Source organism: Haliotis rubra, unplaced genomic scaffold (assembly GCF_003918875.1).
Source record: "Haliotis rubra isolate DU_JTF1 unplaced genomic scaffold, ASM391887v1 Scf1664, whole genome shotgun sequence".
In the NCBI taxonomy this organism is placed as follows: domain Eukaryota; kingdom Metazoa; phylum Mollusca; class Gastropoda; order Lepetellida; family Haliotidae; genus Haliotis; species Haliotis rubra.
Genome location: NW_025765630.1, coordinates 16,879 through 43,568, shown reverse-complemented (window position 1 = coordinate 43,568; position 26,690 = coordinate 16,879). Strand labels below are relative to the sequence as shown.

The 26,690-nt window shown below is 42.1% G+C and overlaps 1 protein-coding gene across 2 annotated transcripts; it reads left to right on the top strand.

Moving 5' to 3' along the window:
* Window positions 1-12,307: 12,307 nt before the first annotated feature.
* LOC124272109 lies at window positions 12,308-20,771 on the top strand. Of its 2 annotated transcripts, none has more exons than XM_046707264.1 (9): window positions 12,308-12,586; window positions 13,776-13,913; window positions 14,144-14,162; window positions 14,779-14,852; window positions 15,600-15,644; window positions 16,503-16,571; window positions 17,451-17,519; window positions 19,402-19,449; window positions 20,691-20,771. In XM_046707264.1, exons 1-9 carry the CDS (start codon window positions 12,385-12,387, stop codon window positions 20,723-20,725), a joined length of 699 nt encoding a protein of 232 aa, XP_046563220.1. In that variant the 5' UTR covers window positions 12,308-12,384; the 3' UTR covers window positions 20,726-20,771. The 2 variants fall into 2 exon arrangements, with proteins under 2 accessions (XP_046563220.1, XP_046563219.1); XM_046707263.1 differs by having other exon boundaries at window positions 13,770-13,913.
* The last annotated feature ends 5,919 nt before the right edge of the window (window positions 20,772-26,690 follow it).

Genomic DNA, 26,690 nt, shown 5'->3' with positions numbered 1-26,690 from the left:
GTTATGTACATGTTAGAGTATATAAACTCATTATATAATAGTTTTAAAATGTACTTCCCTGGTGTGTTTTACCCTAAACTGGACATAGATTTCCCCCACATGAAGATCGTGGTCACTGATGGGTTGTATTTTGACGCCCAGTTCATTGATGTGTTCGATAAGTATAAGTTTTCGGTGACTAACGCTAACGTAGTTCACTCTTGGTTCAACAAACCGATGCAGTTCTGGCAGAATCAACTCAACTTCGCTGTGTGGTGCGCTACAACGGGGTGTGGTGTGACATTGACCGACACTCGGCGTGGACCGCTGAGTCAGTCTGTGTTCACGTTTGACGTGTACTACCAGGTCAGGCGTATCCTCAAAGAAATCAGCACCCCGCTCCCACAGGAAAAGGCGTGGAACCCAGTAAACAACCAGTACGATAGACGGGCCTACGAACGTATTTGCAACAAATTCGAACTAAACACGAAGACGGATTGGCGTCTGCCAGGCCCAAACCACGGGTTGGGTATCCCCATAGTTCACAACATGCCCCTCGTGGAAGCCAGCGAGAAGTTCAAATAATGGGGTTACAAGTCGTATCATCACCTCACAACCAACGAGTGGGATGACCGTTACATGGCTTTCGACAACAGCAAGGATTACCGAGTCTGGAGGTTCGAGCAGGGGGCAGCTGATGACTGGAAAATGTTCATGCTGGAAACGTCGAAAGGGTTCACTCGTGCCGGGGTAATCAGGTTAAACGACTCGGTTCGAACGTACGTGTGGGCGCTGTTGGGTGTGCAGACGCAAACGCGCTCCAACATCCTCGGCAAGGGGACTGCTTACGACGCTCAGAAACAGTTCGTTGTCAACGTTGAGGATGCCATCAATGCTCCAGTTGATCTCCTGAGTGCCATCAAACGCTACCAAAACGTGTTGGAATACGCCAGGTCAAAAGTCGACTACGTGTTCGACGTGGGGCTGTACATGGCTCCGAGCGATATGCAACTTAGGGTAAAAAAAGTGGTCGGCTACAACAACGAAATAGTCATAGCCACGGCGGACCAAAAGTTGGGCCTCAACCTCGATGTAAACACCCCCCACGTCCCACCACCCACGACCGGTGAAACGGGTATATTGGCGCCATCCCCGGAGCCTAGGGTTCAACAAACACCCCCACAGCCCCAGCCTGCACATGTTCAGACGTCCAATCACCAGCACATCGATCGTAAAACGGCCCTGGTGGTTGGCGGGGTCGCGGTCGGGTTGGGACTTATTTGGCTAAAAATTCCTTAGCCGCTACGTACACCAAACCCGCCAGGGTGACAATGGCTGCCCACAGGTTTTGACTGAGCCACGTGGCAGTTTTAGCCAGTGCGCTCAGCAGCAACGAGACGATGCTACCCAGGATGCTGGGCAGGGCTTCGGCGGCCTTACCAACCAGTTTAGCCAGGGCTTCCCCGAGGGATTTCAGGTGTTTTTTTATCCAGTCTTTGACGCCACCTGTGGGTGTTGGTGCAGGCGTGGGGGTACCCCCTGTCAATGACACCACCAGGGTTGATATGATGAAGCCCAATGCAGTCACAATGCTGGCGATGGTGATGCCTTGCTCTCGGAAGAGGATTCGGATCCTGCCAGCTAGCGTGGTGTCTTGATTTAGGACTCGATCGATGGTTCCCGTACACGACTGATCTGGGATTGGAGGGCTTCCCGGTTCGAGGAAGCGGATTCCAACCGAGTCCATCTCTCGTCTTCCAAGTTTTTATTCTCTCCTCGATGCGTCATTTCATATCATCGTCCTCCGTTTCGGTGGGTTTTATTTTCTCGCGAGCGATGCGTTAGTCAACTTCGTTCAGTTTCCCCATGTTGTTAACGAGTTCTCCGCGTACATGTTTCAAGGCTTCGTCAAGGCCTCGCAGTTCCCTCAGGGGAAATTTGAGCCCTGGCAAGGGTTTGTTATGGTACGTGGCCAATATTTTTTCGGGGGAAGCTTGCACCACCGTAATCTATGAAGCCTAGTTCCTCACGGAGCAGTTGACTCCCACCAGGTCGACTGGTGAGTGTTGACAAAGCATATGGCTTCCCGTCTTTTTTTATGATATCGACCCCCGGGTGAGCCTTCAATCGCAGCGTGCCCTTCTTATCGACGGTAAACTTGGCATAGTCTCGTACCAACGGCTTGATGTTGTCTCTATTTTCAACTGCGTCGTAATAATCGTCAACGGCCGGCTGTACAAGTGCCGGCGCGATCAATGAAAGGCATCCTGGTCGTCCCAGTGGAGGATTACGAGCCATTCCGAAGGGACAGCGAGAAGTTTTTCAACCCCGAGATTGAAAAGGTGGAAGTGACCACCGAGGGCGTGCCCAACCAGCTGTTCAGTCATGGTATGAGGGCATACCAGCAGTGGGATGAGATAAAAAAAGCTACCGGCCATCAAACAACATCCATACATAACCAAAGACCTGGACCTATCCTCCATGCAGATCGGTGAAAACCTGACCACCAAGTACGCGCTGTGGTTGGACATGCAATCCACGGATGACAATAAACTGCACGGTAGCGGTCGCCGCATAGACAACGGCAGCGAGGGGATAACAATCCAGATTACCAAGAAGGCTCAACCCGCTGGCAAGTTGAAATTGTATCTGTACGTTATCATGGACGTGCAACTTAATATAGACAATGGGAGATTTGTGCAAGTCATTTATTGATTTGCCCCGCGACCCACACTGCGCCATAGTGTGCGGGCAGACTGGCTGTGGGAAGACCGTTTTCATGTTGGATATGTTGGAGGGAGACTACGGGTTATCATGTGCCCTACTCTGCAAATGAATAGAACGTGCCGGAAAGACCTTGGGTGATGACGGACACGAACGTACACAGAGTCGACCCGGGACCACGCCTGCAGGACTGGTTGAATGCTTACCATATGAAATTTAAAGGGGAGTCGACGCTGTTCATACTGGACGACTGCAGCGCTAATCGCGAGATTACAAAAAAGAGAGACGTGCTATTGTACCTGGCCTTCTCCGGCTGGCACGCAAATCACAGCGTCTGGGTGCTAACGCAGAAGTTCAACTCAGTGTTGAAAGACCTCAGGGAGCAGACGCGATGGGTGGACTTATTTCACTGCAAGGACAGGGATTCGTTCGAGGAGTGTTTGAGAGAGAACGATGTGATGAGTAAATTAGAACGGGAACGGGTGAAGAAACAGCTCGCTGAAACTAAACACCGACCAACCCGTGGCTTATAGGGTGTTTTAGCTTAGCAATGCTTAGCAAATGCTTAGCAAAGCTTAGCAAATGCTTAGTGTTTAGTTATAACTATGGTATTTGAAGTGTTTGTCGTGTGCAACTTAACCTTCATTTCTCTGTGTTTTGCCTGCATAGGGGATATTATATTGTTAAAACTAAAACTTACTTGTTGCATTATAAGATGGAGTGTGATGAACTACTCGAACAACTGTTGGTGCCACAATCACCACAGGTGAGTGACGACAAGCGAGAGAAACTGGTGGCGTTGGCTGTTGGTGGCAAATCCAAACATTACTTTGGGGAGTACACTCCAGATAAAATTCACAAAATGTCAGCCGAAGAAATCGATAAGCTGCACGCTAGATACGAGGCTAGACTAGGTGCAGAGATGACGAAGACTATAGGATCAGCTATGACCCAGATTTACACTGGTATTGCATCATACTTCCTTCCCATCCCCCCGGAGCGCCGACTTTACCTGTGGGAGGACCTCGAGAAAGACCCTTTTATTGAACAGGCCCTGAGCTCTATCAGCTGCGTGCTGTACCAGAAATACGGTATGTTGTTAGCCCCGGTGACGGTGGCGATTATCACGGCAAAGCATTGCCAATTTAAGGAGGGGAAAAATAATAATAATAGTATACAGGATGGATGCTGCAAAGGAGGAGACACCACAATTGGGGGAACCCCAGACCCCTTCAGAGGAGACCCTACAACTGGGGGAGACCCTACAACTGGGGGAGACCCCACAACTGGTGGAGGCCCCAACTACAGTCACCAGGCAGAAGAATCCTAAGAGAGTAGCTGCCGGTAAAAAACGGTGGTGTAACCAACATAAAATTATTACGATGACTCACCCGACTCGACTCTTGCTGGCTGTAGGCGTAACTGCTGCCGTGGTTATCTCATGGTTATATACACGACCAAGGGAGAAACCCCCGCAATTAGAGGTCAACCCACATATCATGCAATAAAATATATATTTTTATATCATATACATAATGTCTGAGGGGAAAACGTTCGTCAACGACGCATACCACGCGACCGTGGTCGCCAGTCTAGCCGTAGGGTACGCTCGGTTGACCAAAATGGTGCTTAAACAACCGACTATCAAGCTAGATTTCAACCTGCAGGATATGGATATGCTCATAATGAACCTTGGTATGGCGATGGCCACAAAGGACATCCTAGTAAAACAAAGGATACTACCTTAAAATATTATGAAGTAGATATATGATGGCTACGATTGCCATGATGGTCGGTGGGGCGTTAGTAAATGCCCTAGCATTTTCCAGGAGTAATTTCCTCTTCTCGAAACTACGAGAGTCACACGCGGCTGAAATACAGGCAGAGAAGAAGCGACAACACGACCTCGCTATTGAGAAATTACAGGCAGCACAATCCGAGTACGCTAAAAAACGCCTCCAGAGGATCAAATACATAAACGAACAACTCAGGCGTGAAAACCATGCCTTTCAAACATTCAACGATGTCGACGACGCAGCGAGAGAATACTACCTACTAACGGGTAAACAGCTGGAACCACTCAATAAACCCACACTCGCTCAGTACTACACACCATCCAAGGGGCAAATGGACCGTGAACCGGTCTTCATAGCGCTGGGTATAGCAGCGACGTATCCAAAGCCTGTGGGTTTGGATACGTGGTCGTCCGTTGTGATGGGGAAACGAAAGGTCCGGTAGTGTACAGGGGTCCCGACGCGGCTGAAAGGTTTCTAAAGTGTTTGCAGGAGGAAGAAAAAATTATTAGGAATGCACTTTATACAGTCGCCCCCATGCGTATGACCCAAGCCGACTGGCTAGCTCACGCCTGTAGCACTAATTGTCACGTGTGCGACTCACCACTTCACGGTGATTCGGTGAGAGATCACTGTCACGTAACCGGTAAGTATAGAGGCGCCGCTCACAGCTCGTGTAACCTCAAGCTTAGAATCAACCCTAAGACAATAAACATCCCCGTGGTCTTTCACAACGAGAGGGTATGATTCTCACTTGATCATGCAGGCCATCGCGAAAATCGACGGCAACCTTACGTGCATCCCCAACAACATGGAGAGATACATCTCCTTCAGCTTGAATGATCTGAGGTTCATCGACTCAGTTCAGTTCTTCCTGTCGTCACTCGACAGTCTGGTCAAGGCCAACGATACCTTCCCTATTACCGATCGATACACAGACGCCGAGACTAGACCCCTGCTGATGAGGAAGGGTGTGTACCCCTATGAGTACATGGGTGGTTGGGCCAAGTTCACCGATACCAGACTACCCCCCATCAGAGAATTTTAAAGCAATCTGACCGACTCGGAAATATCCCAAGACGATTACTCACACGCTATTAAAGTATGGAATAAACTGGGTTGTAAGAATCTGGGTGACTACCACGACCTGTACTTGAGGACAGATGTACTGCTGTTAGTCGACGTGTTTGAGACGTTTAGGCGGACATGTTTCAAGCAGTGTAAACTCGACCCTGCATGGTATTACACCAGCCCAGGTCTGTCGTGGGATGCCTTGCTTAAAAAGACCGGAGTTAAGTTGGAATTGCTCACAGATTACGACATGCACTTATTCATTGAGAAAGGCTTGCGAGGCAGGATTTCAATGGCAACCAAACGATACGCGAAAGCAAATAATCAATACGTGAAAGGCAAAGACCCGAGCAAACCAACCAACATACTCTACCTCGACGCCAACAACCTGTACGGCTGGGCCATGAGCCAGTATCTACCCACAGGGGGATTCGAATGGGCATCGCACGAGGTCGATGTTATGAGCATGGCGGACGATTCGAACAAAGGTTATATCCTCGAGGTTGACTTAGAATACCCCAAGGCATTGCACACATCACACAACAGTTACCCCCTGGCCCCCGAACGTATGAGGGTTAACCCAGACTGGATGTCTGAGTACCAACATAACTTGTTAGGTGGGCGGGTGGCAGACGTTGAAAAACTCGTGCCCAACTTAATGAATAAGACCAAGTACATCGTTCTCTATCGCAACCTACAGCTGTACCTGTCGTTGGGTATGAGGCTGACCAAAATACACAGGGTGCTCATGTTCAACCAGAGCCCATGGATGGAGCCCTACATCAGAATGAACACAGACCTCCGAAAGCAGGCCACCAGTGACTTTGAGAAAAATCTCTATAAGCTCATGAACAACTCGGTGTTTGGTAAGAGTATGGAGAACCTGAGGAAACACGTGACCGTGAAGCTGGTTCGGTCGAATGAGGAAGACAAGCTCAGGAGACTGATAGCCAGTCCGGCATTCAACCGTAGCAAGATATTCACCGATGACCTAGTTGCCCTACACATGAAGAAAAGCCACATCAAATTCAACCGGCTGTTTACGTGGGGATGAGCATCCTCGATTTATCCAAACACCTGATGTACGAATTTTACTACAACAAGCTTAAGAAACAGTACGACGACAGGTGTGAAGTGCTGTACACTGACACGGATTCCCTGCTGATGGAGATTAGAACCGAGGATGTGTACGAGAACATGAAAAAACACCTCGATTTGTATGACACCAGCGACTACCCCAAGGACCATGCCATACACAGCACAGTAAATAAAGAGGTCCTAGGTAAGATGAAGGACGAGTGTGCTGGCACACCCAGTACATAGGGTTGAGACCTAAGATGTACTCCATCCTGAAGGCCGACAATGGTGAGATCCGGAAGGCTAAGGGTGTTAAGAAGTACGTGGTTAAACAACACATCAAACACGCCAGATTCAAGGAAGCCCTGTTCAAGACCCGTACCTTTAGACATAAAATGAACACACTTAGAAGTGATGGCCATAGGATATACGGACTTACTATAAACAAGACGTCCCTGTCGCCGATGGACACTAAACGTTGGAGAGCTGTTGATGGGATAAACACGTACGCGTACGGGCATGAGAAAATTGAACCAAGAACATAGGTGTACATATCGGGGTGTCACGGAACCAGAGAAAGTTTGAGGCTATTTACTATAGCCCGTGTGGGTACTGGAAAGGAGCTAGCGCTGTAGATAAGCTGGCTAAAATGGCGCGAGTACCCCCGGAGGATGCCAAAACGTGGCTTGAAAAACAAGCCCTGTGGCAGATCTATTTGCCGCCACCACGCTACGTTCCTAGAAGGAAGTTTGGTATTAACAACCCAATAGCGTTCACCAGGCAGACCTACTGTTCCTACCCCACGATAAGAGGTACAAGTCTTAACCGTCGTGGATGTGGCCAGTCGCTATAAGGAAGCCGAACCCTTGACAACGAAAGACCCGAGGATTCGAACGCATATACAAACGCAGTCCGCTGACGTGGCCAACAGAGCTGCAAGTTGACCCCGGGCGGGAGTTCATGGGTGTCGTGTCACAACTGCTAGCCAAACACGATACAAAGGTCAGGTGTGACACGGCCGGAGCCCATCGCAGCCAAGGCGTAGTTGAGAGATTTAATAGGACTTTGGCTGAGCTCTTATTCGGGCATCAGTATGCTAGGGAGATGGCCAACCCGGGGAAGCGATCGACTGAATGGGTCGCGGTTGTCGGCAATCAACCATGAAGCCACCCGTCTCACCGGCAAGAAACCGGCAGACGCTATCAAACTAAAATCAATAGTGGCAGAGTCGGCTGCTCCATTGCATGGGAAAGAGAAACAGATACCAGATAGGGCCCTAGTGAGGTATCTGTACCAGCCGGGGAAACACGAGGGTGATAGCCGTAAGCGAGCCACTGACCCAATATGGTCAATCAAAACTTACAACATAGAAATAGTGGTCATGAAAGCCGACGAGCCGAACTTGTACTACTTGAGAGATGGGCCAGGGAGAGGGCTCGTTAGACAGGAATTATTTATCGTACCGTACGACACAATGTTACCTCCTGTCAACGGGTTCAGGCTAAAACTGAACGGCGTCAAAACGGTACCAAAAACCAATTGGCGAAAACGGAACCACTCATATCATTTCATTTCATTACATTACATTACATTACATTACATTACATTACATTACATTACATTACATCACAATATCATTACATCACAACATCATTACATCACAATATCATTTCATCACAATATCGTTTCATCACATTACATTGTACTTTAGTGTTAGCACTCTATTTTTTAAAATTACCGTTCTTGTGTGATATCTTGGTCGTCGGGAATGTAAGCTGAAGAAATGTTTATATCAGACAGGTCTGGGACTCTGGTCTCGTGACCCTGCTCCATTTCGGCCGGCTGGTCCTCAGAAGTCTGCTCCTGCTCCATTTCGACTGACTTGTCCTCTGGCTGGTCAGACTGCAAACTTATCTCTAAGTTGATGCCTGTCGCTTCAATGAGTTCATCAATTGTATCTGAAGGCCTTGGACATTTACTGCAAAGGAAGGGGTAGTCCTCGCCGCTTGAACAAATCTCCCTGTATCTTTGGACGCTGAGGCCAGTGCCACAGGTCCTGTGTGTCCATCCTCCGCATCCACCACAAGTGATAGGGTGTTGATTTTTGGCGGACAGTCTTCTCGCAAGTCAAGCACCTAACAGCCATTGTCAATTCAATTCAAAGTTTGTTCTCATGAGTCTACATGACATGAGTAAAACAAATACATGTGCAAAACAATGAAACAAATACATACTACATTAACGGAGCGTACGCAAGCCCCATTTCACAAAAAGAGCAAGTTTAACAAGTATTGTTTTGTATGTGATAGACATAAGTGAAATATATTTGTCCACAGTGGGATGTTTACAATAATATAGAGGGAGATATTTGTTTCGTAATTCGTTTAACTCATTGCATTCTAATATTAAGTGAAATTCATCCCCAATTTTACTTTTGCATGACGTACACAATCTATTTTCTATATCAATTTTATGCCGTCTACCAGTTTCAATAGGGAGTCTGTGGTTACAAGTTCTAAGTTTTGTAGTATAAATACGTAAATCTAGAGGAAGTTGCAACAAATAAGTTTCAATATAAAGATTATCCTTAAACATATTGTAATATAGGCCTTTCGATGATTGTGATTTACTTTCTCTCCAAGTTTGTAGAAACTGATCAACGAGTACAGTTTTAACATTATTTACCAGCCAATGGGTACTCTGAAATTCTTGTAATTGCCAAATGTAGCTAAAGCCTGTATTCTCTAAGACAGATTTTACTTCCGCTATTAGCGGATATTTAGCATTTGCCTGAGAATTGTGCAAATTGAACATTAATTTATACATTACTTTTGATAGTTTACCATGAGATAATAATAATTTACACCAATATGATAACATTCTCACTTTGATAGAAATACTAAGTGGATATCTTCCAAGTCACCATAAACCCATAAAGTCTGGGGTTGTTGTTTTTACCTTCAATATGTATGTACAAAATTTTTAATGAATACGTCCTAATTGAATAGTGTTTTCGTAGCCCCACACCTCAGCACCATACAATAAAATAGGCTTAACAAGTTGATCAAAAAGTTTAAGTTGGCAGTCGACCGGTATATCTGACAAGCGAATTTTTCTAAATATAGCAAACATTGCACCAGAAGATTGGTCAGAGAGCCGTTTAATGGCTTTACAAAAGCGATCAGTGCTTGTGAATAGTACACCAAGATAAACATAATGTTTTTCTACCTCTAAAACAGTATGCTGCAGAAAGGGAAATAATGTACTAAGTTTACTGCTTCTTTTGGACGCTGAGGCCAGTATCTTTGGACGCTGAGGCCAATGCCACAGGTCCTGTGTGTCCATCCTCCGCATCCACCACAAGTGATAGCGTGTTGATTTCGGCGGACAGTCTTCTCGCAAGCCAAGCACCTAACAGCCATTGTCGCCTGTACATTTTGACGAAAAACCACGTCTTATATAGCATGTATAATGACATTGAGTTGTGACAGAGCAGTCATGACATTGAGTTGTAACAGAGCAGTCATGAGTTGTTGTTTTAATGAAGCTTGTCAACCCATCAAAGACGCCGCTGTTTTCTTTGGAATAATATGCACGAGGCGTGTTCATTAACTAGTGTTTATAAAATGTTTTGATAAGAAACATATTCATACTTGTAGCCTGTGCATTAAGTACAAAGAATAAACTAATAACTGCATTAAAAACAACAAGTTCTTAATGTTTTGAGAAGAGACAAGTTTATTTGGTCAGCCCATAGATGTGAATGGAAGAGTCAACCGTGTCAACAGCAAGTATCCATTTTAAATCATTATCGTTCAGCACTTAGTTATTATTATTTAGAGCTAATATTTAATTGATAAACAAATTATGGTTCCGTTTTCGCCAATTTGATTCCGTTTTGGCGTGGTGCCGTTTTATCTAAAACCCCTGTCAACACGGCATAGCGATGAAAAGCACTTAGCTGAGTGGGGCACTCTCATGGTGAGAGAAAGGCAGCCGACGCAATTCCCCTTGGGAGAAGCGCAACATCATGTTTCGATTTCACCCTTGGGGAATTGTGGCTGCCGGGGACTTTTATTACTTTTTAGAACCTTTCTATCTTTCTATAGGCCATAGTGTCACAGTAGTGCCACTTGTGGGCGGGAAATCAACGGGGGCACAAAAGTAGTAGATACAATGGTAGCAAGAGCTAAGGGTCCGACCAAAGCCTTATTTGGGAAATAAGGCTTTGCAGAGGCTTTTGTTGGACTTGATCCCGGACACTCATTGTATATACTACTGGGGAATTAGTTTTGCGATGACAGACTGAGAACAATCAAGATTATCGTTCAAGTATATAATTGCACATGAATTGCAAAGCTGTCCTTAACGCCCTGACGTCACATCAGTGCTAAATACTGAAGGTAACGTTATGTTAGCCCTTGTTTGTTACATCAGTTTGTTCACATGTTACATTGACTGGCTTGGTTCCAGTGAAGGTAAATGGTGAACTCACAATGCTCCCTTTTACTGAAAGCACCGTGAAGGTCCGGGTTAGAATGTGTCTTCAGTAACCCATGCTTGTCGTAAGAGGCGACTAACGGGGTCGGGTGGTCAGGCTCACTGACTTGGTTGACATATGTCATCGGTTCCCAATTGCGCAGATCGATGCTGATGCTGTTGATCACTGGATTGTCTAGTCCAGACTCGATTATTTACAGACCACCGCCATGTAGCTGGAATAGTGTTGAGTGCGGCGTAAAACTCAACTCACTCACTCACTTTTACTGAAAGATTATGGGATTCACAATAACCTACTTTCTTTACCCAATCAGTGACCATCAAATGCAGTTTATTTTCAAATTATAGTATAATGCATTTGGCACAAATAGCAAGTTTAGTCTCCAGTAAAACTCTCCATAAGGCTGTATGATACAAGAGCGTCACACGACCCTTGCTTAGAAGTTGTTCAATCAAGGTTACCACATTCAAAGTCTCACTAAAGTGAGTGAGTTTATATTTAACGTCACATCGGCAATATCTCAGCCATATCGTGACGAAACCAACTTATACAATTAAGAATGAAAACATTTTGGAGAGTAAAACCTGTCGACGATGGACAGTAAAAATACTAGAATATCACATATATGAACATAAAACTAGCATGTCAAACTAAAAGATTTTAATTAAAGAAGACAATACAATATAAAACAGGGTCTATAGATCGCCAACAACTGAAGGTAGATCACCATACTAGGAACCATGGGGACTTACATTACTTTTGTTACCTGCATGGACCCTAGCTGGATTTACACCATCCCTTCAGCCGCTGGCGATGTAGGAAGACTTACCCGAAAGTTAAAATAACTGAAATACTACGATTAAATTGTATGGCTCTGCGTAATAGTCTCACTATAGCTGCCAATTGTTTTTATGGTAGACAGGTGGAGGGAAGTGTTTTTCTCGAATGCTTGGTAGCATCACTATTTCGATAGTGATTCGTAAACACATGCTCATAATATGTGGAATTGTGCAGTTGTACAGTCGACCCTGCATTTGCAAGAAATTTCTAATGGATGTGGTTTTCACACTTATATTTATATATCATCCGATGGATTCTTTTTACAGGGAATAAATGTCTGATGATATTGTGCATTGTATACTGTGAATGTTTGATGCTGTCGTTCTTTTTCAAACCTTGTGTCTGACATAAGATCCACCGGATATCCACCTGTCAACAAGGCAAGATGTCATCAGTGTCATGGCTGGGCATGTCGTTGAAGTTGAATGTGTCGTTGACGATGCAAACCCTGCCGTCACCTCCTACATGTGGCATCACAGCGGCAATATCAGTTACGGGCAGACGTTTCTTAAACACGTGTCATCTTCTGATTCGGGGAACCTATCGTGCTCTGCTACCAATAGACAAGGGACATCAACTGCACAAACAGGCATCGAAGTCTGTGAGTAGCCCCAATATCGCTGACATGTGTTCTGCCTAGACGTTGGCAAAACGGACTTTGTGGTTAATGTTTTACATGATGATTGGACAGCTTATCATCTATGTTAAAACAGAGTACAGTTCCTTAGAAGAAATATGAAATATATATTCGCAAAGAATATATTCGTAAGAAATACAGTTCGCTCTACCATCGTGCATAGTGCAATAAAGCACACTTTCGCCTTGAATTATTATAGTTAAACGTTAACGTTATACTAGTTCAGGGCGAACGTGTGCTTTATTACACTATACATGGTGGTAGAGAGAACTGTATTTCTTTTCTAGGATGCCAAATTAAATACTTTCTTAGACTAATTACAATTAATCTAAGGCGGAAAACAAACGACTGTGTCGGTGACCTAAATCAAGACTCCTCGTTCATGGCTAACTGACGCGCTGTTCTATTGATCTGTCTGCCCGTATGTTCAGACGAACGTTACTAGAAAAAAACAAATGATGAACAGTTTAATGACTGGTTTACGTTCGGGTTAAATGTCTTCTCTAAATTATTTTAATTATATCTGTGATTAAAGTATATCATATGGGACAATATGAACATCACATTTTTACTACCAACGTAAGTTTAGATTAGTGCATCCATATAAAGATTACAAGTCATGCGACATTCCAGGGATGCATTGTGGGAATGTAAACACACGTGAACACGTTGCCGTGTCACTGGTAAATTGTGAGTCGAACTGAGACATGTTATCCGTCGTAAAACATAAACGTAATGTTTCCACCAGTGATGTTAGCCGGGTGAATGTCGTGATGTCGGTTACATTGTGATGTAATGCCAAAGTGTTCGATTACGAGGGGGGCAGACTAGAATGGCTTATGACGTAATGCAAAGAATGTACACAGTCGTCTCATAAAGTACTGTGCGTCTTTGATCTTTCACCGAAGCATCTAAGAATGTACAATATAAACATGTGTCAAAAATCATGAATGTCCTTTGACCCGCAAGAGGTACATCTGGAACCAATCAATGACACTGTGGTTGTCGTGGTCGTGAAGACTGTGTGTACACCGTGTAGAACACGTCAACCCTTGTAAAACATCTGAGGCAAATCTTCTCATACATCTTCAAATAGAGTGCATTCGTTTCTTCATTTTGATAATCTGTTCTTTCTGTTCTGCCACAGTGCAAGCTTACTCTTTGATCGGGGACTATGCCTCTCCAGTGTCGGTCATAGCAACAGGATCTGGCCTGGTCATCCTCATCCTCATCATCATCTTCCTCCTCATCATCATTATCTACCAGAGGAGGAGAATGAAGACTGCAAAACGTAAGTGTATTTGTGGTATAACTTGATACCGTCAGTTATGAAATATGCACATAGCTGGACACACATATATGACTAACTTACATTGCCTTATATGATTACTTTACATTAGTATCTACTATACTTTGTATAACATCCGAGAACCTCTCAAATGACTGTAAATTCTGTTGTAAAATAGTATTTAGAATAGTATTGCTCTGAATATGACATTGACAACTGCGTTTTTATTCCAGCTATTGAGAATCCACAGAGGTAGGTGTATTTTACTGGGGGAACTGTTTACCCAATAGTTAGCTTGTGTAACTGGTAAACATACTTAGTTATGGTGATAATATACTAAAAACGGAACATGACGTGGAGCCAGATAGCCCTTTCTGCTGTTTATTCCCCACTAAATTAAAGTTACGGCCCAACATTTGAATATTTTGCATATGTATTTAAAATTGAATTTTAAAAGGCTATTTAAAAAAGTATAAAACTGTATTTGATATAAATCACAAAAGCTTACTTGTCAGTTAGTAGAGACCTTTGTCTATTGTACAGTTATACAACTTTGTGAACTTCTTAAGTGGCAGTTGGTGGGATGAAGAGTATCACCTTGTATGGATTGACCTCTTTTTGATTGCTATGGACACAAGGTTTCGGTGTAGATGTTTAATAACGGTATTAATACCTACATCTCGCATCCATTGCAATAAAGGAATTGCCAACCCATGTAACGTGCTCCCCTCAAAACTCACAAAAGGGCAATGCAGAGTAACGAACCATATATTTGAATTAATATATCCCAATGTCTGATAAACAAGAATGTGTTTATCTAGAGCACAGATTGTAAAATATTCCAATTTTGATTTTGCATGTGTACTAGAACTGCACAGACCACCAGGACAGATGTTGGAGGGAGCCAACAGATGTACGAGGCCGTGGAACTGCCAAGTGGGGGTATAGCACCATTTTATACAGTCCATATATACAGTGAAACCTGTCTAAACCGGCACCCCACGGGACCGAAATGAAAATGCCAGTTTAGACAGTGAATAGAGAGATTGGCGAGTGTAAGTGGCAGCCGTGTTCGAACATGATCGTTACTGTCTAATCCGGCATCTTGTCTAAACCGGCATTTCATTTCGGTCCCGTGGGGTGCCGGTTTAGACAGAATACCGGATTAGACAGTGACGATCATGTTCGAACATGGCTGCCATTTACACTCGCCAATCTCTTCTTCCTGATTATCTAGCGTGCCGAGATGAGTGTATTGGATTAATGGACCTTCACCACGCAGTCACTACTTCCTGATTATCTAGCGTGGATTATAAGAGGATTAATTAGTGTATTGGATCATGGGACCTTCGTTGGACTGCTCATACCCATGCCGGTTTAGACAGTGTTGATTACAGTTAAAATTGCTTGTTGGGACCGGAAAGCCGTGCCGGAATACGGAATAGACAGATGCCGGATTAGACAATGTTTTAATGGTCATACCATCCTTGTAAAATGGCGGGACCAAACTTGTATGCCGGTTTTGGCTGTGTGCCGGATTATACAGGTGTCGGTATTGGCAGGTTTCGGAAGATGATCGTTCTGTTAAGCCAAATTAAGTGAAGACTTTAGACAGAGCAATATGTCAGTTTTGGAAATTAATTTGTCTGGTATTTTGGCCTTTGGCAAATGACTTGTTACATGTTCCAGGTGCTGATAATACGTACTGCGCACTTGGAATGACCCCAGTTAGAGGTAATGAACGTGGTTTTGGAAATATGCAGATATCTTTCGCCGGCGTCTGCAATCGATCAGGCACAAAACTAATTCTACTAACCATGAAGATCCGAGCTAGAATTGGTTCTCAACAGCCCATGCTTGTCCTCAGAGGCGACTAACGGGATCAGATTGTCAGGCTCTCTGGCTTGGTATTGCCGATGTGACGATAAATATTAACTCACTCACTCACTCTGACTTGCTTGACACATGTCATCGTATCAAATTGCGTAGATCAATGCTCATGCTATTGATCACCGGAATGTCTGGTCCAGACTATTATTTACAGACCGCTACCATAGCGCTGGAATATTGCTGAGTGCGGGGTTAAACAACAATCAAATAAAAAACAACACCTGATTATTTTAACATAGAATGCAGAACTCAGGTAACAGTAGCTGGACCATCTAAACTTGAAGCCTGCAGTGCCTACGAATTCTACACAGTAGCCTTGAAATGAAGTCATAACCCAAGCAACAAGATAAACGACCCAATAGGCAAACAGGGATATGGAATGTTTAGAAGTAAAACTCGTTCATTATGACAAGACTTGCGCGTCACATTACGGTACAGCAATGTTTAGCTACCTCAATTACTATTCCTTGTCATAACAAATTAAAACCTCTGTTCTGAAGCTTAAATCCTTTCACAATAACGAACTACGACTTAACGAAGTTTAAGGAATTTTACGATTAAAACCTGCTTTTCAGATACCAATCTGTGTTCCTTCTATCTGTCCTTGTGGCGTTGACAAAGTATACATGAGCTTTTCTGCCAAATCAAGCAGACTGTCCTACAATTCTATGTAATTTATTCTGAAATAACACAATGTTCCAGATGACGATCCCATTTACATCTATGGCAACCTTGGATTTGAAGATGAAGCAAACACACGCCAAGAGACTGGTAAACTGTTGCTGGTTTCAAACACACGAATCAGATATTAAAGTTAATCGGGGTCCTCCTTTCACGGGGCTTTTCTGAGGATTAATCATATTTAAGTGGTAATAGGAGGCCTATATCAATTAGTCAGAATTCCAACACAAGCAGAATGATGGAAATAGGCCGTCGTGACGATAAAGATTCTGCAATTATCATAACTACTTAAAGTTAGTTTGAGTTTGCGTGTCTACACACAAGGGTATCATAGGTTTATCACACGAAAATAAGATACGATCAGACCTGTGTTAAGCTACGTGCGACCATCTGCTGAACATCATGGTGTCCGATGTTATGCTGGGGCTCTCGATAGAGAAAACCAATCAACTCCGACACCTTCCAGGAATATGTTTTCTTCTGTGCCACGACGACACACTTGATGACATGCAGCTCATATCCACATGTATTATAATATATTAATAACTATCTTCACTGTGCGGTAAATCTGTAAAGATCCATGCTTGTCGATAGAGGCGACTAACGGGGTCAGGAGGTCGTGCTGTCTGTCTTTGTTGACACATGTCATCACATCCCAATTGCTTAGATCGACGCTGGTGCCTTTGATCCCTGGCTTGTCTTTGATCCCATTTAACTGGAATATTGATGAGTACGTTAAACAACAGCAGCAACAACAACAAAACAACTCGAATGACCGTCTTCGCCTCTATCACCCGAAATGCTCAATCACACTTTGATATAGGCTAAAACTGGTTTTGCCTGAAATTGGAGACGCCCACAGCGTCAGCCAACCTAGTGTCTAGAAGATGATACACAAATAAACCTCATCTAGTGGGCAAGCATTTTAATTTGAATCTCAGTGTATGCTGAAATTTTGTATGTTCACAGGAACTGCTTCGGGCCAATCCTACGGTGACATCCAGCTTGAAACGAGCAATAACATACGAAAACAAAGAGGTACTAAGACGTTGATAAAGACACCACATAGTTGTGCGGAGTCGTACAAAATGCACATTGACTATGTAGGGTGCATATTTACTCAACACAGCTATGCTTTACCATCTGATCTGGTTGGGGGCGGCGGGATAGCCTCGAGATTAAAGCATTTGCATAGGCCTGGATTCGATTCCCACATGGGTTACAATGTGTGAAGTCTATTTTTGGTATCCCCCAATATGATATTGCTGGAATATTGCTAGAAGCGACATAAAACGAAACTAACATCCTCACTCACCCCGGTTTTCATGATATCAGTGATGAAAACTGGTGGCCCAGAGGTCTAAAGAAACGCAACACGCACAGCTGCCTCACTCCGCGGGTTGTGAGTTCTAATTTACTATAATGATGGTTCCTGGTTCATAGTAATATAGAGTTCAATAATGTACAACATTAAAACTGCCTGTGCAGCAAGGCTATCAACCGTCAAGTTCCAGATATGTCCAAGATGTCATCCTCCGCATCTCGACATCCTCTGCATCTCGACACCCTGTCAGGGATTGTGTGTTTCACAAATGATGTTCACAGATGTAGCAATACACGATGGTTTGGAATTCACTTCTCACACTCAGCTGTTGGTGAACTGACTTGAAACAATCACTGTTTATGTGCGCACACTCTTTGTCAATAACCTTCTCAGTAGAAGCTGTTCTAGACTCTTTCATGTTAATTATGGTTTAATGTCCTGTTTGTTAGTGGTGCCTAATCCTCCTTAGCACATGGTCCTGCTTATCAGTGGTACGTGATACTGTTATGAGTGATACATAGCCATGTTTATCAGTGGTTCATATACCTGTTTGTAAGTTAGTGGTACATAGTCCTATTTATTAGCGGTACATGGTCCTATTTGTCGGTGGTACATGATCATATTTATCGGCGGTACATAATATATTCTATCAGTGGTACATAGCTATGTGAGTGAGTGATACGTATCCCTGGTAATCAGTGGTTACATGCCTTATACCAGTGGTACCAATTCCCGTTCCAGATTTTTTATAATAAACTTATTTGCACTGATAAACATCCAAACATTTGTAATAAATGGCAGCTTTTATTTCCTGAAAGTGATTTCGATTGCAAAATGTATTTAAAGTATATAGAAAGGGATTACAAGATACAAGCTTATTGACTTTCAACATAGATTTCTACAAGGTATTATTTATACAAAAAAGGAATTGGTCAAAATGAAAAAAGTTGATAACAGTTAGACGCAAACCTTTTGGATAAACCTTCAAATTTGGCTCAACAATGTTTATCCTCATCCATTGATATTATCTAAAAACATGATATGGTTTGGTACTCTACATGAAAATGGAATACTTAATCACATCACCATTGCTGCGTAGAGACATATTCACATATGCAGTATTAAAATATGCTTCCAAATCCTACTTTTTATATAAAAACTCTAAAAAATATTCTTTGTGGAAAATCATTTTTCAACAACTCTCGTTTTGTAAGTTAGTGTTACATAGAGTCCTGTTTATCAGCGGTACATGGTCCTGCTTAACAGTTCTATATACGTCCTGTTTATCAGCGGTACATGGTCCTGCTTAACAGTTCTATATAAGTCTTGTGCATCAGTGGTACATGGTCCTGTTTACAGTTCTATATAAGTCCTGTTTATCAGTGGTACATGGTCCTGCTTAACAGTTCTATATAAGTCCTGTTTATCAGCGGTACATGGTCCTGTTTAACAGTTCTTTATAAGTCCTGTTTATCAGCGGTACATGGACCTGTTTAACAGTTCTATATAAATCCTGTTAATCAGTGGTACATGTATATCCGTGCTGTAAAACAACATGATGTCCTTATCTGTATTTATCCCTTTTTTTAACCCTAGCAAAAGACAAGAAAGTAAAACCAACCAAAGCACAGAAAGACGACGACGGTAAGTTGACCTCTGACTTGTAGCTATTACTTTAATAGCATCAGAACTGAGAACAAGCCAGTTATACAATTTGTTGTTTCAGTCGCACACTAAAATATTCGAATGAGATGACGGCGGTCAGATAAATTACATCACCGAGCCTGACCATAAGATTCACTTGGGATCCGCAAGTCTGTCTCACAGTTCCCTGAACCACATTAATTTCTTTACTACCTAGCCCTGCATAAAGCCCCATATTGAGCAAGTCTAGATTTCGTCAGGTTCTGAATTTCCCATCTCACTTGGGCTCTTTTTTAATTTAAATTGGTTTATTTTTTACTATCATTATATATAGTCTGAAACTAAACGTTAGTTTAGGGATTCGCATGCATCGTTCGGCATCTGTTTTAATCCGGAATCACATATTGTGGTTTGAGATAAAATGCTTGATCTTTCACAAAGCACCTGTGAGTCTTTAAGATACTACACTTTATACATTAATTATACATGCATAAAGGATGTTTTATGATTAATAAATGGGTTTTTAACATAAATAATAGTAGTTTGTCACATGTTGAAACATCGATGATAACTCATATGTATGTTACCTATATGTTTCACTGCAAACGAGTTGATAGCCCATGTTTAATAACTGAATTAGAAACCGTATGGCCAAATTGCTATGACAACCTAATCATTTAGGAGTTAAACTTAATATGTTTGAAAATTAGATAAATGTAAAACCGAATTGCTACTCTCTAAAAGGAAGCAACATATGCTTTACACACCTGGATGGTTATCTGTAAATCGTGTACAAAGGATATTTATTGGGTTTTTTTTAAAAGTTGCTTGTTGACGGTTGGACAATTGAGTTTGAATATTCTTGTAATAGAAGTTAATATGACAGTGAGGTTCCCTAATAATTGTGAAGGAAAATTGTATATAATTGTATTTTTCGAGTTTTAATAAATGTTTTATTATTAACATTTCCATCAGTCATGTTGGTGGCCAAGCTGAAGAAGTACGACAGTGTTGTGTGCGTGTGCTGTGAAGCAGTCATAACATCAGACGCATTTTTCAATCCAAAGTGATAGTTCATTCATTTATTGATGTATTGATTGTCCATTCAAATTCCAGTATTTGACGTAGTCATGGTAGAGTAAAAGATCTCTTTGTACAATGCGAAAGGGAGTTAAGTTGTACACACAATGGCGGATTCTGTATCACCATTATCACTGACTTACATCTTTTTTCCTTCGCAGAGCCAACCTATCAAAACTCCGTCGTCAGGAACTAGTCGTTTTCATAACTAAGGATACTGACATCATCACTTGACTTGGGACATCCTCACGTGACTTGGACACATATCTGCATCAGCGATGTTAGCATGTGCATGCTATAATGTTGTTTACCATAGTTGCATGCCCATCTGCTATGTTTGCCTAGTTGGCCCAATGCCTATAAAACTAGCCCCATCACTGCATCTTTGGCTGTACCTAATTGGCTTCTCTCCCTCTATATGTTCATCTCACATGAGTCGCCATCTTATTGTTATCATTGATCATGAAATCTGACATTATATTGATTTCTTGTATGTACTTTATATGGTGACTCTATGATGACTCATTACTCTATATGATGACTCATTACTCTATATGGTGACTCTATATGATGACTCATTACTCTATATGATGACTCATTTACTCATATGATGACTCATTACTGACGATCGCCAAGAAGTAGTTAAAGACAATTTAACATGCTCATATCCCAAGTAAATGTCCAACAATGACCTTATACGTAGCAATTCTTCTTTGTTTTATCATTTTCAAAACACACAACGGTGACGACAGTTGTTAGATTTTTACTTAGCAATCACTAGACTTCGCTTTTTTTCCTTAGAGGGCAAACCTTTTATCATATGTAATATGCTTTGTATGTATGATATGTACCGTTTCCTAGGCAACGCAAATGGTAGTCTAGATCACCTATTTTCAGTACCACTGCGACAATTGGCTCACTTGTCACATTTCCATCCAGATTTCTATGTACTTAACTGAGAAAGTGTAATCTTAAATACAACCAATGTAGCATTTCGAAACCTTCTAAAAAGCATATTTGTCTCCTGAAAGACAAGAACTCTTTCGTTTAGTTTTGTACGCAGTATTTTGTGAAAGTGTATCGCTCTGAAACATGATTCCACTTGATGTCTCCCTGACAAAAAAAACATTGACTTAACATCGGTCCAACACAGGTTGGTTGGTAAAACAAACGTTCAACACAAGAAGCCATGTTCGATTTTTCATAATGGTTTGTAAGGATGTTGGTAGACCTGGCAACCTCTCCTTCATTGCATATACTCATATTCTTCCACTTAAATGTCACACAGTACCCTCAGTCCACAGCAATACTTCACAACGTCATTTTAGTCACTTTCCACAGCAGTTTTCAATGTAATGAGGTACATAACAAAGTTACCATTATACTCGTGTTTTACCCCTTTGCTAACTGTTATCCATCTCCATGCTATATGTGTATGACATCATGAAAAGGTGCAACCTCTTTAGTGATCCGATTGTTTAGTGAGATTGCATCGCTCTGAAATATGATGTAACTGATCTCTCTACTGACATGTCCCCGCCCCCCGCACCGATATATTTATATATATATATATAAATATACTAAAAAATAAATTAAAAAATAACACAAAATAAATAAAAATATATGAACACGAGGTCTCATACAGGTTGAATGGATGTTAAACCATTTACCGTTATGATTTCGTACAGACATAACAGTCTGTCAGATGTCCCAGGAAGTGGCTGCACCTATATTTATCCAATATACTTATATTTCATTCCTCAAACATTATTATTGGATTAATAAAAAATAATTTCTTTTAACGTTTGTTTGTTTGTTAACGTTACAATATTTCAGCTACATGGAGGCGGTCAGTAAATAACAGAGTCTGTACCAGAGGGTCCAGAGATTTCAATCCTGAGCATCGATTATGAACAATTGGAATATTATGACCTGTATCAGTCAAGTCAGCGAGCCGGACCTACCCCATCCCGTCAGTAAAGCATGGGTTGCTGAAGACCACCTCTAACCCGCATCTGTCAATATATACGATGACCTGTATCAGTCAGGTCAGCGAGCCGGACCTACCCAATCCCGTCAGTAAAGCATGGGTTGCTGAAAACCACCTCTAACCCGCATCTGTCAATATATACGATGTCCTTTATCAGTCAGGTCAGCGAGCCGGACCTACCCAATCCCGTCAGTAAAGCATGGGTTGCTGAAGACCACCTCTAACCCGCATCTGTCAATATATACGATGTCCTGTATCAGTCAAGTCAGCGAGCCGGACCTACCCAATCCCGTCAGTAAAGCATGGGTTGCTGAAGACCACCTCTTACCCGCATCTGTCAATATATACGATGTCCCAACCATCTTTGACACATACCATCAATATACAGGATGTCCCGTTCGTTTTTTACACATGGTGTCAATATATACGATGTACCACCCATCTTCCACATATACCGTGAATACATACGATGTCCTACCCATCTGCCACAGAAACCGTCAATACATACAATGCCCTATACCATCTTCGACACATAGTGTCAATATATACTATGTACCACCCATCTTCCACATATACCGTGAAAACATACGATGTCCTACCCATCTGCCACATAAACCGTCAATACATACGATGCCCTATACCAGCTTCGACACATAGTGTCAATATATACGATGTACCACCATCTTCCAAAATGAATCCACATATTCCGTCAATATCTACTATGTGCCACATATCTTCCACATATCTTCCACATATACCGTCAGTATATACCGTCAATATATACGATGTCCTATCCCATCTTTGACACATAGTGTCAATATATACGATGTCCTACCCATCTTCCACATAAACCGTCAATAAATACGATGCCCTATCCCATCTTCGACACATAGTGTCAATATATACGATGTACCACCCATCTTCCACATAAACCGTCAATAAATACGATGCCCTATCCCATCTTTGACACGTAGTGTCAATATATACGATGTCCCACCCATCTTCCACATAAACCGTCAATACATACGATGCCCTATCCCATCTTCGACACATAGCGTCAATATATACGATGTCCCACCCATCTTCCACACCGTCAATATAAACGATGTACCACCCATCTTCCACACCGTCAATATATACGATGTCCCACCCATCTTCCACACCGTCCTGCACATTCTCCCTATTTACAGATTATCTTGTTAATGAGTTCCTCACGCGGGAGACAACAAGCAGATAGAACACAACAAGAAAATGTGTGTTTTGGGAACGAATTACAGTCCATGACAGAGACTATTTACAAACGTCAGTGATGGGACAAATGAAAAACACCTGCAACGAACTAGGACGAAATATTATTATACTGAAAAGAAATTCCTCGATATTCGTAATAAGATAATTAATTACAGGTAATTACTGTACTAGGTTAACAAAAGAAGTAGTATTTTGCTATCTTCGTTTTTTCGAACCTAACGAATTAAAAACGTGTTCGTCTTTTAAATAGTAGCGACAAAACCCTTTCCACATTTATAAGAAATCTCTGCCAAGGGCAGAGTCGATTGTACAATTGTAGCTTTATCAGCAGCAGATAATTGTTTCAGCAGTATTGCAGGTGTATGATGTTGTTTCTAAACAAAAATCGGATCTGCACCAGACAAGCCAGTGATTGTCACCATGCGATATTATGACAGAGCATGTGTTCATGAATCACTTTGAGGTAGCGATGATGCCAGATGTTCGCTAAAAGGTGAGCTTATCCTGCCCCGCCGGTGGCACCCGTCATAAACATATGCTAAGTATAGTCATTTGTTTACCTGAAATAATTCGGGAAGGTATAGTATAAGTCAAAATAAGGAATTGCATCGGACATCATTTTTGTCACTGATGCATCAAATTTGGAAACTTCCTCCACATTTCTATCATAAACCTTCTTGAAAGCTTTACTGACGCCTTGAATGTTGTAACCGTGATCACACAACTTCAAGCCAAATGCGGCATGAGCATGCCTCTTTGAAATCCTGATAAAAGATCACGCTTGATTGTATCTTAAAAGTTGTGAATTGTAAACTAATTCTTATGTGCGCTTTATCATTTCTGATTTGAAATAGCTTAACGGTAAGAATGTTGGATTATGTTCATTCAGTATGGCTTCATGGGGATTTTCTAATCGTAGATCGATGCTCATGATGTTGATCACTGGATTGTCTGACCCAGAGTAGCTTATTTACAGACCGCCGCCATATAGCTGGAATATTGCTGAGTGCAGCCTCAAATAACAAACAAACAAACCAAACTTCTATCCCATCTAAATCTACGTCAGTTCTGTATGCTGATGTCAACAGGAAAAGATCAGCTTCTTCAGGACTTGGTTATGTCAACAGGGGCGGTGGGGTAGCCTAGTGGTTAAAGCGTTGGCTCGTCACGCCGAAGACCCGGGTTCGATTCCCCACATGGGCACAATGTGTTAAGCCCATTTCTGGTGTCCCCCGCCGTGATATTGCTGGAATATTCCTAAAAGCGGCGTAAAACTAAACTCAGTCAGTCAGTCAGTGGTTATGTCAACACAAACTGTGAAAACGTAAAACCGCATGTACCATTCACCCATTAGTATAGTTTTATTTTTCCTATGGGCCTTCCGTATGCAGTTCAGAAATATTCACATGCTACACTATTAGTGTGTTAAAAGGCTGTATAAATCCTACTGAAACCTAAGGAACAACAACGAGGAACTCGGAGAAACACTGCAGGTACTCAAAAATGACTTTAAAATATACTCATGCCAATAATGGTTTGCCACCCCCTCCTCACCCCTAACCCCACACACCCTCACATATTGACCCACCCACACCCTCTCCAATTAAAAAATTGAAGGGGTGACAAATCCATTATTGGCATGAGTATTTTTCTCAAACTATGCCTTCGCGTAGCCGTCCTGCCATACCCCTGGTGGAAGCTGAAAATGATTGATATAGGTGTAGGAGGGTAGCTTCATCTCCTCCCCACTTTGAATTAGACACGACTTTCAATAAATCAAGTGCCTTCAGCCATTTAGTTTTTAGGGATTTAATATGCAGAAGAAAAGTTAATGGGAGTCGAAAATCAGACCTAAGAACTTGGCCTCCCTTGACAACTTCTTTGATGGGTATGCCGTTTAAAAACAGTTGTGGGCCTTAATGTAGTTTTATATTTACGGCAGAAATGTATGCAACTAGTTTTTATTTCGAAAATTTTAAAGCCGTTTCAAGACACCATTTATTGATGTTATTTAAACACAACTGCAATTGCCGTTCAACAGGTATGCATATTCTTACGGCGACAAGAAATATTAAAATCATCCACAAAAGTGATCCATCGATCAAATCATTTAAAACCTTGGATAAACTGTTGATATTAATAAATAAATAATGTTACAGACAAAACTGCCCTTGTGGGACACCCTGATCCTGATTATTAATGGTCAGACAGGTACAACTCACTCGGATTTGAATTTGCCTGTCGGTTAAAAAATGTGAAATATAAAGAGGTAAACGACCCCTCAAACCAAAATCATGTAAATCCTTCAAAATGCCATGCTTCCAGGTTGTATCGTATGCTTTCTCGAGATCAAAGAATATCGATACGGCATGTTGTTTATTTTACTATTGCATTTTGTACGAAGGATTCTAGTCGTACCAAATGATCATTGGTACTACGACTTCTCCTGAAACCACATTGAATATTGGTTATAAGGTTATTGGTTTCAAGATACCATCTTAATCTATTGTTTACCATTCGTTCCATAGTTTTACAGACACAACTTGTTAAAGAGATTGGTCTGTAATTAGACGGATCAGTATCATCTCGGCCAGGTTTTGGAATAGGGACTACAATGGCATTGAGCCACGAAGTTGGGAAATTCCCTGAAGTCCATATTTGATCAAAAATTTCTAAAAGGATTTCTAAACATGATTCGAGCATTAGTGTCCTACTTTAGGCCCGGTCCATTTATTCTTCTGTTGCACCTAGCAAAAAATGATTAAGAAAAACCGCGTTACCATTCTTTAGCTACTTTTAAGATCCTACTTATTCATGGAAATCTCTGTTTTAGTGCGAGGTTCCTTTAGATAAGTGTCATATGTATCGTTTAATGTGATCATTGGCTTATTCCTACATCCTAAATTATAACCTTATATCC